The sequence below is a fragment of the Pristiophorus japonicus genome, chromosome 16 (genome assembly GCF_044704955.1).
Source record: "Pristiophorus japonicus isolate sPriJap1 chromosome 16, sPriJap1.hap1, whole genome shotgun sequence".
In the NCBI taxonomy this organism is placed as follows: Eukaryota; Metazoa; Chordata; class Chondrichthyes; family Pristiophoridae; genus Pristiophorus; species Pristiophorus japonicus.
The window spans coordinates 6,691,269-6,709,613 of NC_091992.1; the positions used below are offsets into that span (position 1 = coordinate 6,691,269).

Genomic DNA, 18,345 nt, shown 5'->3' on the forward strand with positions numbered 1-18,345 from the left:
GAGTGCAGCACTGTCGGAGGGGCAGTACTGAGGGAGTGCTGCACTGTCGGAGCTGCAATACTGAGGGAGCTCTGCACTGTTGGGGGCAGTACTGAGGGAGCGCCGCACTGTCGGAGGGGCAGTACTGAGGGAGTGCCGCACTGTCGGAGGGGCAGTACTGAGGGAGCGCTGCACTGTCGGAGGGGCAGTACTGAGGGAGCGCTGCACTGTCGGAGGGGCAGTACTGAGGGAGAGCTGCACTGTTGGAGGGGCAGTACTGAGGGAGCCCTGCACTGTTGGAGGGGCAGTACTGAGGGAGCGCTGCACTGTCGGAGGTGCAGTACTGAGGGAGAGCTGCGCTGTCAGAGGGGCAGTACTGAGGGAGCGCTGCACTGTCGGGAGGCAGTACTGAGGGAGCGCTGCACTGTCGGAGGGGCAGTACTGAGGGAGTGCAGCACTGTCGGAGGGGCAGTACTGAGGGAGTGCTGCACTGTCGGAGCTGCAATACTGAGGGAGCTCTGCACTGTTGGGGGCAGTACTGAGGGAGCGCCGCACTGTCGGAGGGGCAGTACTGAGGGAGTGCCGCACTGTCGGAGGGGCAGTACTGAGGGAGCGCTGCACTGTCGGGGGGCAGTACTGAGGGAGCGCTGCACTGTCGGAGGTGCAGTACTGAGGGAGCGCTGCACTGTTGAAGGGGCAGTACTGAGGGAGCGCTGCACTGTTGGAGGGGCAGTACTGAGGGAGCGCTGCACTGTCGGAGGGGCAGTACTGAGGGAGTGCTGCACTGTCGGAGGTGCAATACTGAGGGAGCTCTGCACTGTCGGGGAGCAATACTGAGGGAGCGCTGCACTGTCGGAGGTGCAGTACTGAGGGAGCGCTGCACTGTCGGAGGGGCAGTACTGAGGGAGCGCTGCACTGTCGGAGGTGCCGTCTTTTGGATGACACATTAAACTGAGGCCCCATCTGCTCTCTCAGGTGGATCTTAAAGATCTCACGGCACTATTTCGAAGAAGAGCAAGGAGTTATCCCCGGTGTCCTGGCCAATATTTATCCCTCAACCACCATCACTAAAAAAGCAGATTATATGGTCATTATTACATTGCTGGTTCTGGGATCTTACTGTGTGCAAATTGGTGGCCGCGTTTCCTACATAACATTAGTGACTACACTTCAAAAGTACTTAATTGACTGTAAAGCCCTTTGTGTATTGAAAGAAAGACTTGCATTTATATAGTCCCTTTCACAACCTCAGGACATCTCAGTCATTTTCGCCCCTCTTCCTCTTCTCTCAAAGCGCTCATTTTATTTCAGTGGTGACTTCAAACCTGTGACACTTACTGAATCGGACATTCTTTGTAGGAGTCCAGAAAACGATTGGCTTTTTGTTTATGGGGAGAATCACAGCCAAGCCCGAATCTTGTCCTCACTGGACAATCACAAATGCTTATTAGCCATCAATGGCCAGGAACAGGAATCCGGTCATATTTTACCCCTCCTTAGTCCAGAGATCCAAGTCTAACTAGAACACCTCATCTATCAAACTTCCCTTTCATGAGACTAGAAATAATTGTGGCTGATATTAATGGACAGACACTTAATGGGCACCACAGGACATTCTTCTGCCCACTATTTTAATGTTGGGGTTAACCTGTTTATTTTAAATAGGTTAATGACCCTGATAAAATAGAAGGCAAAGGACTAGCATGTGAATGCGTTCAGAGTTTGTCCATTTATATCGCCCATATTCATTTCCATAGGAACATAAGAACAGGAGTAGGCCATTCAGCCTGTTCTGCCATTCAAATAGATTATGGTTGATCTGTATTTAGCTCCATTTACATGCCTTGGTTCCATAACTCTTAATTTCCTTGTCTAACAAAAATCTATCGATCTCAGTTTTTACATTTTCAATTGCTCTAGCCTCAACAGCCTTTTGGGGGACAGAGTTCCAGATTTCCACTGCCCTTTGTGTGAAGAAGTGCTTCCCGACATCTTGTTCTGGACTCCCAGCATGAGAACAAATAGTTTCTCTCTATCTACCCTATAAACTCCTTTAATCATCTTAAACACCTAATTTAGGTCATCCCTTAATCTTCTAAATTCAAGGGCATACAAGCCCAGACTATGCAACCTGTCCTCATAATTTAACCTTGGTAAGATGTACTCAGTCCATTTTATTTCTGTTGCCAATTGCAAGTTTAAAAAAAAATTATTCAAAGGATGTGGATGTCGCTGGCAAGGCTGGCATTTATTGCCCATCCCCAAATGCTGAATGCCCTTGAGAAGATGGTGGTGAGCAGAGTTCCCATTAAGTTGCGCGTGCACACACTCACGCAGTGGTCTGAGAAATCCCAGGTAGGCCGCTCACTGGCTTTCACATTGTAGATACCGCCAATATGCAAAAATTTGAACGGGCCGCAAATTGGGGGAGGCAGGCCACGCAGCAGGCAGCACAGCTTATAGGGGACGTTGGTGGTGTGCCACCTTCTTGAACCGCTGCAGTCACATGTGGTGAACGTGCTCCTACAATGCTGTTAGGTAGGGAGTTCCAGAAATTTGATCCAGCGATGATGAAGGAGCAGTTTTTGTGCAATGGACCAACTGTCCACAATCAGGATCGGTCGGCTTGCTGTCACTTTGTAACGTGTCTCTTTCGGATTCTCTCTAGGCGAATGTTTCCAAGTTACAAGGTGAAAGTTACAGGGATGAATCCCAAAACAAAGTATATTCTGCTGATTGACATCGTGCCCGCAGATGACCATCGTTACAAGTTCTGTGATAACAAGTGGTGAGTGTTTGGAACTTGAATCCTGCCAGTCATTGTTTATCAAATAGGAACCTGCTACAGGGAGCAGGCTGTTCACACTGGGCTGTGGAGGGAGTAGAATATTATAGAAATCATAGAATATTACAGCACAGAAAGAGGCCATTTGGCCCATCATGCCTCTGCCGGCTCTTTGAAAGAGCTAGCCACTGCTTTTCTCTTTCTCCCTAGCCCTGCAAATTTTTCCTTTTCAATTATATATCCAATTCACTTTTGAAAGTTACCATTGAATCAACTTCCACCATCCTTTCAGGCAGCGCATTTCAGATCATAACAACTCGCTACATGAAATAAAATTCTCCTCATCTCCCCCCTGGCTTTTTTGGTCAATGATTTAAAATCTGTGTCCCCTGGTTACCAACCCTCCTGCCAGTGGGAACAGTTTCTCTCCATCTACTCTATCAGAACCCCTCATAACTTTAAACGCCTCTATTAAATCTCCTCTTAAACTTCTCTGCTCTAAGGAGAACGATCCCAGTTTCTCCGGTCTCTCTTCTGAAATATGGAGGATAATCTTAACCTAATCCATCCAGTGGAAAACTGACCTGACCATGTCAAAGGCCTGTTTTACACCTCAATCGAATTTGCTCAAAATCACACAGGGTGTAAATGAGGCTTTCAACTCGATCGGGTCAGTTTCAATGATCCCGTTAAGCTGCGCGGCTGTGCAGCGATCTGGAGATCCTGCGCAGGCCGCTCACCGGCTTTTAAATGGAAAAAAACGCGCATGCGCGATAATTTGAACAGGCCGCGCAGCCCATTAAAGGGGCCATGCACCCAAAACAAAATGAGTGGGAACATCGGTCAGTTTCCCGACAGAGCTAGGCTAAAAATTGGCCCCACGATCTCAGAAACATCATGACTCAATACACTGATTGCCGAACTCAAGAAGATATTGCTCTGTGTGTAAATGAAGGAAATTCTTTTACTGGGTTATAGATTATAGAACTCCCCTCTTTCACTTTACACACAGAGCACAATATACCCCATGGACTCCGCATGACATGCTTAACGATTCTTCATTTTGTTCCAGGATGGTGGCTGGAAAGGCAGAGCCTGCCATGCCCGGGAGGTTGTACGTACACCCGGACTCACCGGCGACGGGAGCACACTGGATGCGACAACTCGTCTCTTTCCAGAAGCTGAAGTTGACCAACAATCACCTGGATCCATTTGGACATGTAAGTGAGCAAACAGACAATTGACCCTTTTTATCGCCACATTAGTGACTTCGGGGGTCCGCTAACGGGACTCAATGGCATTTTCACTCGGGGGAGGGAGGGGGGGGGTTGCTACCGTCTCTTGGGAAATTGCTCCGGAGGTTTGTGGGGGGGGGGGGGGGGGGGAGGGCTGCCCCAGGCGCACAACTGCCGATGATGTCATCGCCGTGTGCACCGACCCCTCAACGTCCTGTAGAGGAAATTGCCCCGTGGGCCGCGAGGCTTGCGCGAGAGGATGTCAACGCCAGATATCCGCCACTGGGGCGCCCATTAAAGGGGAGTATTTTAGCGCCCCGGGCCGCCATCTTTATTTGTCGGCCGACTCTTGCATTGGCCCGACAATGGCGGCCCTCCATTTTGGGTGCCGGGCTGCTGGCCCAGTCGATTGCGTCCCTGGTGGTCAAGTGGCCGTCACCAAAGGGCCTGCAGAGGGCGCAGCGGCCCTCCCCTTTAATGGAAGGGGAGGGGCATTGTAGCGCGTCGCTATGCAGTGCATCCGTGTAGCGCTGGCCTGCTCCATGCGGCGCTGGACTCAGTGCGGCAATACTGTCCCGGGACCACCCCTCACAGGAAGTGGAGCGGCGGAGATAGCGTTTTGATTCCTTTGAGGGGCATATAATCCCAATTCCGTGTCGGGGGCGGGACTTGCAGGCCGGGTGCAAGTTGTCCCGACCCCGGAAGGTTACCTCCACCAATTGGGGCGAAGGGCAATTTATAGCCCAAAGACTTTTGATGCTCATCAATTATTCATTGTTGACACCCATGACAGAATGGAGCCTTTGGCTCCCAGCCGAGGGGGACTCGACTGTTAATTTCAGTTTCAGCCAGTGGATGAGGTCACTTTGCATTCACGAGCGATTTTTCACATTTTTACCCAGGCTGCTAAGAAGTTGATTGGCAAATCAGTCAGTCAGTCTGCGGGATGGGAACAGAAATCACTGCCCCAAAGGGCTGGGTGTCAGCTTGTTTCACATGCTGATTAAAGCAACAATTAACTCATTAACCACAGACGAAAGGCAGACTTGCATTTATTTAGCACCTTTCACAACCTCAGGATGTCCCAAAGCGCTTTACAGCCAATGAAGTACTCTTTGAAGTGTAGTCACTGTAGGAAGCACGGCAGACAATTTGCATACAGCAAGGTCCCACGAACAGCAATGTGACAACGACCAGATATTCTGCTTTAGTGATGTTGGGTGAGGGATAAATATTGGCCAGGACACTGAGAAGAACTCTCCTGCACTTCTTCAAAATAATGCGGTGATATCTTTTATATTCACCTGAGAGGACAGATGGGGCCTTGGTTTAACATAGAAACATAGAAAATAGGTGCAGGAGTAGGCCATTCGGCCCTTCTAGCCTGCACCGCCATTCAATGAGTTCATGGCTGAACATGCAACTTCAGTACCCCATTCCTGCTTTCTCACCATATCCCTTGATTCCCCTAGTAGTAAGGACTTCATCTAACTCCTTTTTGAATATATTTAGTGAATTGGCCTCAACAACTTTCTGTGGTAGAGAATTCCACAGGTTCACCACTCTCTGGGTGAAGAAATTCCTCCTCATCTCGGTCCTAAATGGCTTCCCCCTTATCCTTAGACTGTGTCCCCTGGTTCTGGACTTCCCCAACATTGGGAACATTCTTCCTGCATCTAACCTGTCTAACCCCGTCAGAATTTTAAACGTTTCTATGAGGTCCCCTCTCATTCTTCTGAACTCCAGTGAATACAAGCCCAGTTGATCCAGTCTTTCTTGATAGGTCAGTCCCGCCATCCCGGGAATCAGTCTGGTGAACCTTCGCTGCACTCCCTCAATAGCAAGAATGTCCTTCCTCAGGTTAGGAGACCAAAACTGTACACAATACTCCAGGTGTGGCCTCACCAAGGCACTGTACAATTGTAGCAACACCTCCCTGCCCCTGTACTCAAATCCCCTCGCTATGAAGGCCAACATGCCATTTGCTTTCTTAACCGCCTGCTGTACCTGCATGCCAACCTTCAATGACTGATGTACCATGACACCCAGGTCTCTTTGCACCTCCCCTTTTCCTAATCTGTCACCATTCAGATAATAGTCTGTCTCTCTGTTTTTACCACCAAAGTGGATAACCTCACATTTATCCACATTATACTTCATCTGCCATGCATTTGCCCACTCACCTAACCTATCCAAGTCGCTCTGCAGCCTAATAGCATCCTCCTCGCAGCTCACACTGCCACCCAACTTAGTGTCATCCGCAAATTTGGAGATACTACATTTAATCCCCTCGTCTAAATCATTAATGTACAGTGTAAACAGCTGGGGCCCCAGCACAGAACCTTGCGGTACCCCACTAGTCACTGCCTGCCATTCTGAAAAGTCCCCATTTACTCCTACTCTTTGCTTCCTGTCTGACAACCAGTTCTCAATCCATGTCAGCACACTACCCCCAATCCCATGTGCTTTAACTTTGCACATTAATCTCTTGTGTGGGACCTTGTCGAAAGCCTTCTGAAAGTCCAAATATACCACATCAACTGGTTCTCCCTTGTCCACTCTACTGGAAACATCCTCAAAAAATTCCAGAAGATTTGTCAAGCATGATTTCCCTTTCACAAATCCATGCTGACTTGGACCTATCATATTACCTCTTTCCAAATGCACTGCTATGACATCCTTAATAATTGATTCCATCATTTTACCCACTACTGAGGTCAGGCTGACCAGTCTATAATTCCCTGTTTTCTCTCTCCCTCCTTTTTTAAAAAGTGGGGTTACATTGGCTACCCTCCACTCCATAGGAACTGATCCAGAGGCAATGGAATGTTGGAAAATGACTGTCAATGCATCCACTATTTCCAAGGCCACCTCCTTAAGTACTCTGGGATGCAGTCCATCAGGCCCTGGGGATTTATCGGCCTTCAATCCCATCAATTTCCCCAACACAATTTCCCGACTAATAAGGATTTCCCTCAGTTCCTCCTCCTTACTAGACCCTCCGACCCCTTTTATATCCGGAAGGTTGTTTGTGTCCTCCTCAGTGAATACCGAACCAAAGTACTTGTTCAATTGGTCCGCCATTTCTTTGTTCCCCGTTATGACTTCCCCTGATTCTGACTGCAGGGGACCTACGTTTGTCTTTACTAACCTTTTTCTCTTTACATATCTATAGAAACTTTTGCAATCCGTCTTAATGTTCCCTGCAAGCTTCTTCTCGTACTCCATTTCCCCTGCCCTAATCAAACCCTTTGTCCTCCTCTGCTGAGTTCTAAATTTCTCCCAGTCCCCGGGTTCGCTGCTATTTCTGGCCAATTTGTATGCCACTTCCTTGGCTTTAATGCTATCCTTGATTTCCCTTGATAGCCACGGTTGAGCCACCTTCCCTTTTTTATTTTTACGCCAGACAGGAATGTACAATTGTTGTAGTTCATCCATGCGGTCTCTAAATGTCTGCCATTGCCCATCCACAGTCAACCCCTTCAGTATCATTCGCCAATCTATCCTAGCCAATTCACGCCTCATACCTTCAAAGTTACCCTTCTTTAAGTTCTGGACCATGGTCTCTGAATTAACTGTTTCATTCTCCATCCTAATGCAGAATTCCACCATATTATGGTCACTCTTCCCCAAGGGGCCTCGCACAACGAGATTGCTAATTAATCCTCTCTCATTACACAACACCCAGTCTAAGATGGCCTCCCCCCTAGTTGGTTCCTCGACATATTGGTCTAAAAAACCATCCCTTATGCACTCCAGGAAATCCTCCTCCACCGTATTGCTTCCAGTTTGGTTCACCCAATCTATGTGCATATTAAAGTCACCCATTATAACTGCTGCACCTTTATTGCACGCACCCCTAATTTCATGTTTGATGCCCTCCCCAACATCACTACTACTGTTTGGAGGTCTGTACACAACTCCCACTAACGTTTTTTGCCCTTTGGTATTCTGCAGCTCTACCCATATAGATTCCACATCATCCAAGCTAATGTCCTTCCGAACTATTTCCTTAATTTGCTCCTTAACCAGCAATGCTACCCCACCTCCTTTTCCTTTTATTCTATCTTTCCTGAATGTCTCATCCGAAAGATGGCACCTCCGATAGTGCCATACTCCCTCAGTACTGCACTGGGAGTGTCAGCCTAGATTTTGTGCTCAAGTCTCTGGAGTGGGACTTAAACCCACAATCTTCTGACTCAGAAGTGAGAGAACATAAGAACATAAGAATATAAGAATTAGGAACAGGAGTAGGCCATCTAGCCCCTCGAGCCTGCTCCGCCACTCAACAAGATCATGGCTGATCTGGCCGTGGACTCAGCTCCACTTACCCGCCTGCTCCCCATAACCCTTAATTCCCTTATTGGTTAAAAATCTATCTATCTGTGATTTGAATACATTCAATGAGCTAGCCTTAACTGCTTCCCCGGGCAGAGAATTCCACAGATTCAGAACCCTCTGGGAGAAGAAATTCCTTCTCAACTCGGTTTTAAATTGGTACTAACTGAGCCAAGACTGACACTATAGGCATCTCTAGGCATGAGATCTCCATTTTACAATAACAACAACTTGTATTTATATAGCGCCTTTAATGTAGTAAAACGTTCCAAGGCGCTTCACAAGAGCGCTATCAAAAAAATTTGACACCGAGCCACATAAGGAGATATTAGGGCAGATGACCAAAAACTTGGTTTTAAAGAGCATCTTAAAGAAGGGAAGTGCGGTAGAGAGAAGCACTGGTTTAGGGAGGGAATTCCAGAGCTTAGGGCCTTGGTAGATGAAGACACGGCCGCCAATGGTGGAGCAATTAAAATTGGGGATGCTCAAGAGGCCAGAATTGGATGTGTAGATATCTTGGAGGGCTGTAGGCCTGGAGGAGATTAGAGATAGGGAGGGGGCGAGGCAATGGAGGGATTTGAAAACAAGAATGAGAATTTTGAAATCGAGGCATTGCTTAACACGGGAGCCAATGTAGGTCAGTGAGCATAGGGGTGATGGGTGAACAGGACTTGGTGCAAGTTAGGACATGGGCAGCCGAGTTTTGGATGACCTCAAGTTTACGGAGGGTAGAATGTGTGAGGCCGGATAGGAGTGCATTGGAATAGTCAAGTCTAATGGAAATATGTTGTATATTTTCTGAATGTATAAATCAGGCCTCAGCTACAATACCCATCGCTGTAATGCCTAGCACACACTGGTAGTTTTGTGCATCTTTCCAATCTCCACAGTATCATCGCCTTCTAGACTCTCCCTTCTGAATAAATCAAAGATAGCTGCCTCATACAGGGTCAGCTGTTTCATGTCTGCGGTTCCATCATCTGTCCAACCCTGTGCCCTCCTGTTATGTGCACAGTTAAAGGATCATTATCACAAGTGCTTCATGTTAGGATGCTAGTTTTCTGTTGCTGCTGACAAAAATAATTTCTCAGAACTTGCAATATTCAGATTTGGGAGTTTGCACAATTTCATTGACAGTATTAGTGTGGATCTTTCACCAATACGAGCGTGAGTAGATGAGTAACTGATCCAAGCAATCGGCAATGTACGTGCATGTAGACCATGAAATGACACTGTAATATTAGTGTACAAGCACTTAATGTGTTTGTATGAAATTCCTTTGCCATATATAGTAATGATGCATTAGGTCATTTATTTGAAATGGTTAAAACTTTTGTCAAAATATCAACCAAAAGAACTTCATATGAACGCTTTAAGCATTTGCACACTGATATTGTACAACGCCATTTCAAAGTGATAGATTTACGGGGTAATTCTATGATCCCGTGTTTGCAAGGAGCATGGATTGGAGATAGGACCACAACATTGTAGAAAGAAAGCAGAATTTAAATTCATATGACATAGTTCACATCCTCAATAAATCCCAAAGTCCTTCACAGCCAGTGAATTACTTTTGTAGCATACGCACTGCCGACGTGTAGGGAAATACATCAGCCATTTTACACACAGCAAGGTCCCACAATCAAAGGAGATAAATAAACAGTTCATTTGTTTTGGTGGTGTTGGTTGAGAGATAAGATTATGAGGGGGCTTGAAAGATTATGAGGGGGCTTGACAAGGTGGATGCAGAGAGGATGTTTCCACTGGTGGGGGAGACTAGAACTAGAGGGCATGATCTGAGAATAAAGGCCCGCCCATTTAAAACTGAGACGAGGAGAAATTTCTTCTCCCAGAGGGTTGTAAATCTGTGGAATTCGCTGCCTCAGAGAGCTGAGGAAGCTGGGACATTGAATAAATTTAAGACAGAAATAGACAGTTTCTTAAACGATAAGGGGTTATGGGGAGCGGGCAGGGAAGTGGAGCTGAGTCCATGATCAGATCAGCCATGATCTTATTGAATGGCGGAGCATAGAAACATAGAAAATAGGTGCAGGAGTAGGCCATTCGGCCCTTCGAGCCTGCACCACCATTCAGTAAGATCATGGCTGATAATTCACCTCAGTACCCCTTTCCTGCTTTCTCTCGATACCCCTTGATCCCTTTAGCCGTCAGGGCCATATCTAACTCCCTCTTGAATATATCCAATGAAATGGCATCAACAACTCTCTGCAGTAGGGAATTCCACAGGTTAACAACTCTCTGAGTGAAGAAGTTTCTCCTCATCTCAGTCCTAAATGGCTTACCCCTTATCCTTAGACTATGTCCCCTGGTTCTGGACTTCCCCCACATTGGGAACATTCTTCCTGCATCTAGCCTGTCCAGTCCCGTCAGTATTTTATATGTTTCTATGCGATCCCCTCTCATCCTTCTAAACTCCAGTGAATACAGGCCTAGTCGATCCAGTCTCTCCTCATATATCAGTCCTGCCATCCCTGGGAATCAGTCTGGTGAACCTTCGCTGCACTCCCTCAATAGCAAGAACGTCCTTCCTCAGATTAGGAGACCAAAACTGAACACAATATTCCAGGTGAGGCCTCACTGAGGCCCTGTACAACTGCAGTAAGACCTCCCTGCTCCTATACTCAAATCCCTTAGCTATGAAGGCCAACATACCATTTACCTTCTTCACCGCCTGCTGTACCTGCATGCCAACTTTCAATGACTGATGTACCATGACACCCAGGTGTCGTTGCACCTCCCCTTTTCCTAATTTTCCACCATTCAGATAATATTCTGCCTTCGTGTTTTTGCCACCAAAGTGGATAACCTCACATTTGTCCATATTATACTGCATCTGCCACGCGTTTGCCCACTCACCTAACCTGTCCAAGTCACCCTGCAGTCTTTTAGCGTCCTCCTCACAACTCACACCACCACCCAGCTTAGTGTCATCTGCAAACTTGGAGATATTACACTTAATTCCCTCATCCAAATCATATTGTAAACAGCTGGGGTCCCAGCACTGAGCCCTGCGGCACCCCACTAGTCACTCTTTGCTTCCTATCTGCCAACCAGTTCTCTATCCACGTCAGTATATTATCTCCAATACCATGTGCTTTAATTTTGCACACCAATCTCTCGTGTGGGACCTTGTCAAAAACCTTTTGAAAGTCCAAATACATCATGTCCACTGGTTCTCCCTTGTCCACTCTACCAGTTACATCCTCAAAAAATTCTAAAAGATTTGTCAAACAGGATTTCCCTTTCATAAATCCATGCTGACTTGGACCGATCCCATCACTGCTTTCCAAATGTGTTCCAATTAATCTTTAATAATTGATTCCAACATTTTCCCCACTACTGATGTCAGGCTAACCGGTCTATAATTACCCATTTTCTCTCTCCCTCCTTTCTTAAAAAGTGGCGTTACATTAGCTACTCTCCAGTCCATAGGAACCGATCCAGAGTCGATAGACTGTTGGAAAATTATCACCAATGCATCCACTATTTCTAGGGCTACTACCTTAAGTACTCTGGGATGTAGACTATCAGGCCACGGGGATTTACCGACCTTCAATCCCATCAATTTCCTTAACACAATTTCCCGCCTAATTAGGATTTCCTTCAGTTCCTCCTTCTCACTAGACCCTCGGTCCTCTAGTATTTCCAGAAGGTTATTTATGTCTTCCTTCGCAAAGACAGAACCAAAGTATTTGTTTAACTGGTCTGCCATTTCTTTGTTCCCCATTATAAATTCACCTGAATCTGACTGCAAGGGTCCTACATTTGTTTTCACGAATCTTTTTCTCTTCACATATCTATAGAAGCTTTTGCAATCAGTTTTTATGTTCCCAGCAAGCTTCCTCTCATACTCTAATTTCCCTCGAGGGGCCGTATGGCCTACTCCTGCTCCTATTTCTTATGTTCTTATAAATGATGGTGAGGACACCAGCAGAACTCTCTGCTCTTCTTCCAATAGTGCTGTGGGATCTGAGTCTACCCAAACAGGCAGGGCTTTGCTTTAATGTCTCACCTGAAGGACCACACTCCTGACAATGCGCACTCCCTCAGTACGGCACCAAAATGTCAGCCTAGTTTATGTGCTCAAGTCCAAGTGGAACTTGAACCTTCTAACCATGAGGTGAGAGCAATCCTGATTCTCCAAACCTCGCTTGCTGCAAAATTGGGGAATTACGCCATAATGCACAATGGTCAATGATGGACAGCAGAATCAGAGAAATTTACAGCACAGGAGGAGGCCATTCGGCCCATAGTGTCTGTGCCAGCCGAGAAAGCTATCCAGCCTAATCCCACGTTCCAGCTCTTGATCTGTAGCCCTATAGGTTACGGCACTTCAAGTGCCTATCCAAGTACTCTTTAAATGTGATGAGGGTTTCTGCCTCTACCACCTTTCCAGACAGAGTTCCAGACACCCACCATCCACTGGTGAAAAAGTTCTCCTCATCTCCCCTCTAATTCTTCTACCAATTACTTTAAATCTATGCCCCCTGGTTATTGACCTCTTTGCAAGGGGAAATCGGTCCTTCCTATCTATAATGTATGCACCTGTGGAGCTGTTGCACTATGAGTGGCTTAGCCAGTCATGTGATGTTCGCAAGACTCAATAAAACCCCAGTTAATTGAGTTCAGGTTCTCCAGGTGAGCCGTGCAGTTGTGAAGCTGGTGGATGAACTGGTAGGGTTCAGTTTGCTTGTTAAACCTTTGCTAATAAACCGGCTAGTTCTTTACAGAAAAGGTGAAGCTGTGAATTCTTAAGCAAAGAACCCATGAAGCAAATACACTACATTGTCCAATCTACCTAAGCCCCTTATAATTTTATACGCCTCAATTAGGTCTCCTCTCAACCTTCTCTATTCCAAAGAAAACAACCCCAATCTTTCCTCATAGTTAAATTCTCCAGTCCTGCCTGGCAACAACACCATAAATCTCCTCTGTACCCTCTCTATTGTAATTATATCTTTCCTGTAATGTGGTGACCAGAACTGTACACAATACTCTAGCTGTTCAAAATACAATATTTTTCTTCCCTCAGATATGTAGGTTAGGCAAACACCGAGAGGAAATCATTCTAAAACAAAAAATAAAATAAACTTCAACTTTCCATTTTCATACCAGTCAGTGTTACATAAACAGAGATTAAAATTCTAGGATTTAAAATCCAACCTCATTGAATACCCCACCTGTTGAATAAAAACTGAAATAAAAAGCCTGCTGCCCACCAAACCATGTATCCACAAACTTGCTGATGGAACGGAGTTTGCTGTGATAAAATAGCACGGGCATGATGGCCTGAATGGCCTCCTTCTGTCGGCCGTGGCTCAGTGGGCAGCACCCTCGCTTCTAAGTCAGAAGGTTGTTTGGCTCAAGTCCCACTCCAGAGACTTCAGCACAATAATCTAAGCTGACACTCCCAGTGCAGTGCTGAAGGAGCGCTGCACTGTCAGAGGTGCCGTCTTTCGAATGAGACGTTAAACCGTCTGCTCTCTCAGGTGGACATAAAAGGTCCCGTGGCAATATTTTAAAGAGCAAGGGAGTTATTCCTGGTGTCCTGGCCAATATTTATCCCTCAATGAACATAACACAAAATCTGGTCATTAACACATTGCTGTTTGTGGGAGCTTGCTGTGTGCAATTGGCTGCCGCGTTTCCTACATTACAACAGGGACGATACTTCAAAAGTACTTCATTGGCTGTAAAGTGCTTTGCGACATGCAGAGGTTATGAACGTTGCTATATAAATGCAAGTCTTTCTTTTCCTTCTGTGCTGTATGATCCTGTCAAAATTTCAGCAGGCAATTTATTCGGATGTTGTATTTAGCTTACGGGCAATGGAAACCATCATGGGGTGGGAAAAATCACAGTAAAGCCCCAGAACAATTCCTCCAGACTCAACTATTCCAACGCTCTATTGGCTGGCTTTCCATCTTCCACCCTCCGTAAACTTGAGCTCATCCAAAACTCTTGAGAAATATCGACAGGGTATAATGAAGAAAGTATTTGCAGGTTTTTTTTAACTACAGTAGTTAATCAACTGGAAAAAATTGGAAAGGAATTGCATTAAAGAAGCTTACTTTTCACTGACATGAGCAAAGAGCAGTCCAACACAAGGGAGCCCTGAAGTGCCTGTCCCATTGTATTTTCTCAACTCAAGCTCATTAGGTCTTCAGTCTGAAAGGCGCAAGCTTAATCTCGTTGTCAGAATCACTTGCCCCATTTCCAAATGATAAGAAAGGGGTTTGTGACAGAGGAAGACAGCAGACATCACTCTATTGTCCAGACCAGACCTCATTGTGCCAAAGAATAGCGATTGATACAAGAACAAGTTCTTTTATTCATTAAACATTGTTTAAATATATGCCAAGGTTGGCATGCAGGTATAGCAGGCGGTTACGAAGGCAAATGGCATGTTGGCCTTCATAGTGAGGGGATTTGAGTACAGGGGCAGGGAGGTGTTACAGTTGTACAGGGCCTTGGTGAGGCCACACCTGGAGTATTGTGTACAGTTTTTGATATATCCTTACTATACAGTATAAATGCACACGAGGCCCATGCTTGAGAGAAGGTCAGTCCGTGACCTGTCCTTTATTCCTTAGCACTCAAGTGATGAAGGTGGGCGGAGCTTCCCCTTTTCTACTCGAAGGTCCAGGTTAGGAGTGTCTCCCACAAGTTCACCACCTAGTGGTCATTGTTCTCACAGTGTACAACTTAGGTCAGATTATACATGGGTTACAATGCTGGTTGAATACATGACATCACCTCTCCCCCACCCCCAAAGTCTTATTGGGATCACAGGTTGAGTCTCTCTGGTGGTTTACGATCTCTTGTAGAGTGCCTGAGTTGGGGCTCCGGTTGTTGGGCGCTGGCCTGAGTGTCTGCTGTTTGCAGTGCCTCAGGCCTATCCGGACTGCCCACAGTGACTGGGCTCTCCTCCCTTTGGTTCCGGTGTTCGGTCACCTGTGGTGGAGTAAACTCTATGTCGTGTTCTTCCTCTGCTTCTTCTACGGGGTTGCTGAACCTCCTTTTTGTTTGATCCACATGTTTGCGGCAGATTTGTCCATTGGTAAGTTTAACTACCAGAATCCTATTTCCCTCTTTGGCAATCACAGTGCCTGCGAGCCATTTGGGCCCTGCAGCGTAGTTGAGGACAAAGTGTACAACTTAGGTCATATTATACATGGGTTACAATGCTGGTTGAATACATGACAGTTTTGGTCTCCTAACTTGAGGAAGGACATTCTTGCTATTGAGGGAGTGCAGCGAAGGTTCACCAGACTGATTCCCGGGATGGCGGGACTGACATATCAAGAAAGACTGGATCAACTGGGCTTGTATTCACTGGAGTTCAGAAGAATGAGAGGGGATCTCATAGAAACGTTTAAAATTCTGACGGGTTTAGACAGGTTAGATGCAGAAAGAATGTTCCCAATGTTGGGGAAGTCCAGAACCGGGGGTCACAGTCTAAGGATAAGGGGTAAGCCATTTAGGACCGAGATGAGGAGAAACTTCTTCACCCAGAGAGTGGTGACCCTGTGGAATTCTCTATCACAGAAAGTTGTTGAGGCCAATTCACTAAATATATTCAAAAAGGAGTTAGATGTAGTCCTTACTACTAGGGGGATCAAGGGGTATGGCGAGAAAGCAGGAATGGGGTACTGAAGTTGCATGTTCAGCCATGAACTCATTGAATGGCAGTGCAGGCTCGAAGGGCCGAATGGCCTACTCCTGCACCTATTTTCTATGGTGTTTCTATGTTTCTATGAATGCCCATAGTTAATGGCACCGGTTACTGGTCTTTAGGGTGACTTACACTGGGCTTGGTTCTTGATAGCTGCTGTTTTTAGGCAGCACTAAAAGTGAACCATTATTGAGTGTACTTTAAATAAAAGCAATTTTAAGAATTTAGACTATTTATTACGTGAAAAGTTTGATGCCTAGGCCCTAAGCTCTGGAATTCCCTGCCTAAACCTCTCTACCTCTCTCTGCTCTTTTAAGACGCTCCTTAAAACCTACCTCTTTGACCAAGCTTTTGGTCATCTGCTCTAATTTCTCCTATATGGCTCGGTCAAATTTTAAAAAAATCTTATAATACTCCTGTGAAGCGCTTTGAGATGTTTTACTACGTTAAAGCCGCTATATAAATACAAGCTATTGTTGTTGTAGTAGTAGAAGCAGAAACATCGATTGGCAAAGTTCCTGCTTTATTACATTCATGTGTGCACTCTTTTTTCCGAGAAATAGGTTAATGTCTGCGTAAAAATGTCACGTACAAGAATTCAGCATTTGTAGCAAGTTAACCACTTGTATGGGAATGTTGCCGGTTGAGAGTTCTGTCTTTTGATTTAGTTGACATTGAATGGGGCGGTTTTATACAATGACGTTGTTTTATGTTTTATACAGTGTCTTTCAATGTGCCTTATAAGAGGAGTGATGGACAGTGACCATGAAGTAGAAAAGAAGTACGAGAACGTTTTTGAGGAGATGTGAAGATGGGGAAAGAGGTAGCAGAATAAAGAGATTTAGGGAGAAAATTCCAGAGTACAGCACCATTTGTGGGCAAAGCCTCTATCATCCTTCGTAGAGTGGAGGGGAGGGAGGGATGAATGACAGACCAACAACAATTTGCATTTATATAGCGCCTTTAAGTAGTATAGAATCATAGAATAACACCCCAAGGTGCTTCAAAGGAATGTTATCAGACAAAATTTGACCCCGAGCCATGTGAGGAGATATAAGGATAGGTCACCAAAAGCTTGGTCACAGAGGTAGGTTTTAAGGAGGAGGTATGTTTAAAGGAGGATGAGGGTTTCAGCAGCAATTGGGCTGGGGCAGGAGTGGAGACGGGCGATATTAAAAGGTGTAACTCGGTGTTCTTGGTGATGGAGAGGATATAGGGTCAGAACCTCAACTCAGGGTCAAATAAATTGCAGAGGTTATGAACAGTCTGGTTCAGCCAGGGAGGGGGACCAGAGTGAGGAATGGAGCTTGCTGAGATGAAGGATTGGAGAATTTTATAGAGACAGAGTGGAGCAAGGTTGTGGAGAAGGATTTTACTGTTGATACAGGGAGTCAGTAAAAGTCATCAGTAACAGGGGTGATGTGGGACTTTTGCAAGGGATAGGATTGAGGTTGTAGAACTGGAATTTATGTAGAATGGGAAAAAGAAGGCTGGCAAATGAGAATGTTAGAGAAATCAAAGCCTCAAGGTTTCACGAGGTGCTTCGAGCAACCCACAATCTCAATCAGTTATCTATGAGAGCCACAAAGGCGACCAATTGCAAACTTTAGTTCTTGAAAATTCATGTGATCTAGTCAATGCTGAGGGCTCCCAGGTCTACTCCCACCCAACTGTATATCACTCGCTGGTGTCTCAGCAGGTTGGGTGACTGAGTGAATCCCCTCCCGCACTCGGAGCAGGTGAATGGTCTTGATAAGTGATTGCAGGGGTTGGATTCTGCTGTTATTCACATCCCTTCTGAATCGAGTTCATTCTGTTAGGCGGTGTTTGTTTCTGCTGATGTTAATAACCCTTCAACTAGGCTGGAGTTTAATATTTTGCTATTTCAAATAACAGTGTGTCAATATTTGATGTCTCCAAGATAAGAGGAGACTAATTGACTGCTCCATTTTTGATCGGGGTGGAGGAGTGGTGAGAGATCGGGGCCCAGGAGCGTTGTGATCGGGGCACAGGAGAGGCGAGGGTTCAGGGCCAAGGAGAAGCGAGGGCCCATGGGGCAGCACGGGCGAGCCAACACTGCGATCTATGGATAGTAGGAGCATGTGTGCGCACTAGGTCCGTACAGCAGAGCTTGGTCTCCAGTAGTCTTGGTTAACCCCTGCCACTGAATCAAGACCTAGCTCTGTCAAGCCCGTGTGGTGGCTGGTGTGCAACGGCCACCCCACGTTAAAAAAAATCCACGCACAGGCATCTTCCACCCTTCAACATGTAGTTCGGGATCTGGAATGTCAAGTCCCTGATTGCAACACCTG

General features: G+C 46.1%; 1 protein-coding gene across 1 annotated transcript in view; it reads left to right on the plus strand.

Moving 5' to 3' along the window:
* Positions 1-18,345, plus strand: part of tbx4 (T-box transcription factor 4) — a 96,537-nt gene that overhangs the window by 41,036 nt on the left and 37,156 nt on the right. Inside the window, exons 3-4 of the mRNA XM_070858045.1 lie at positions 2,648-2,767; positions 3,837-3,984. Of these exons, the coding sequence (XP_070714146.1) occupies positions 2,648-2,767; positions 3,837-3,984 (268 nt within the window). The remainder of the gene's footprint in view (positions 1-2,647; positions 2,768-3,836; positions 3,985-18,345) is intronic.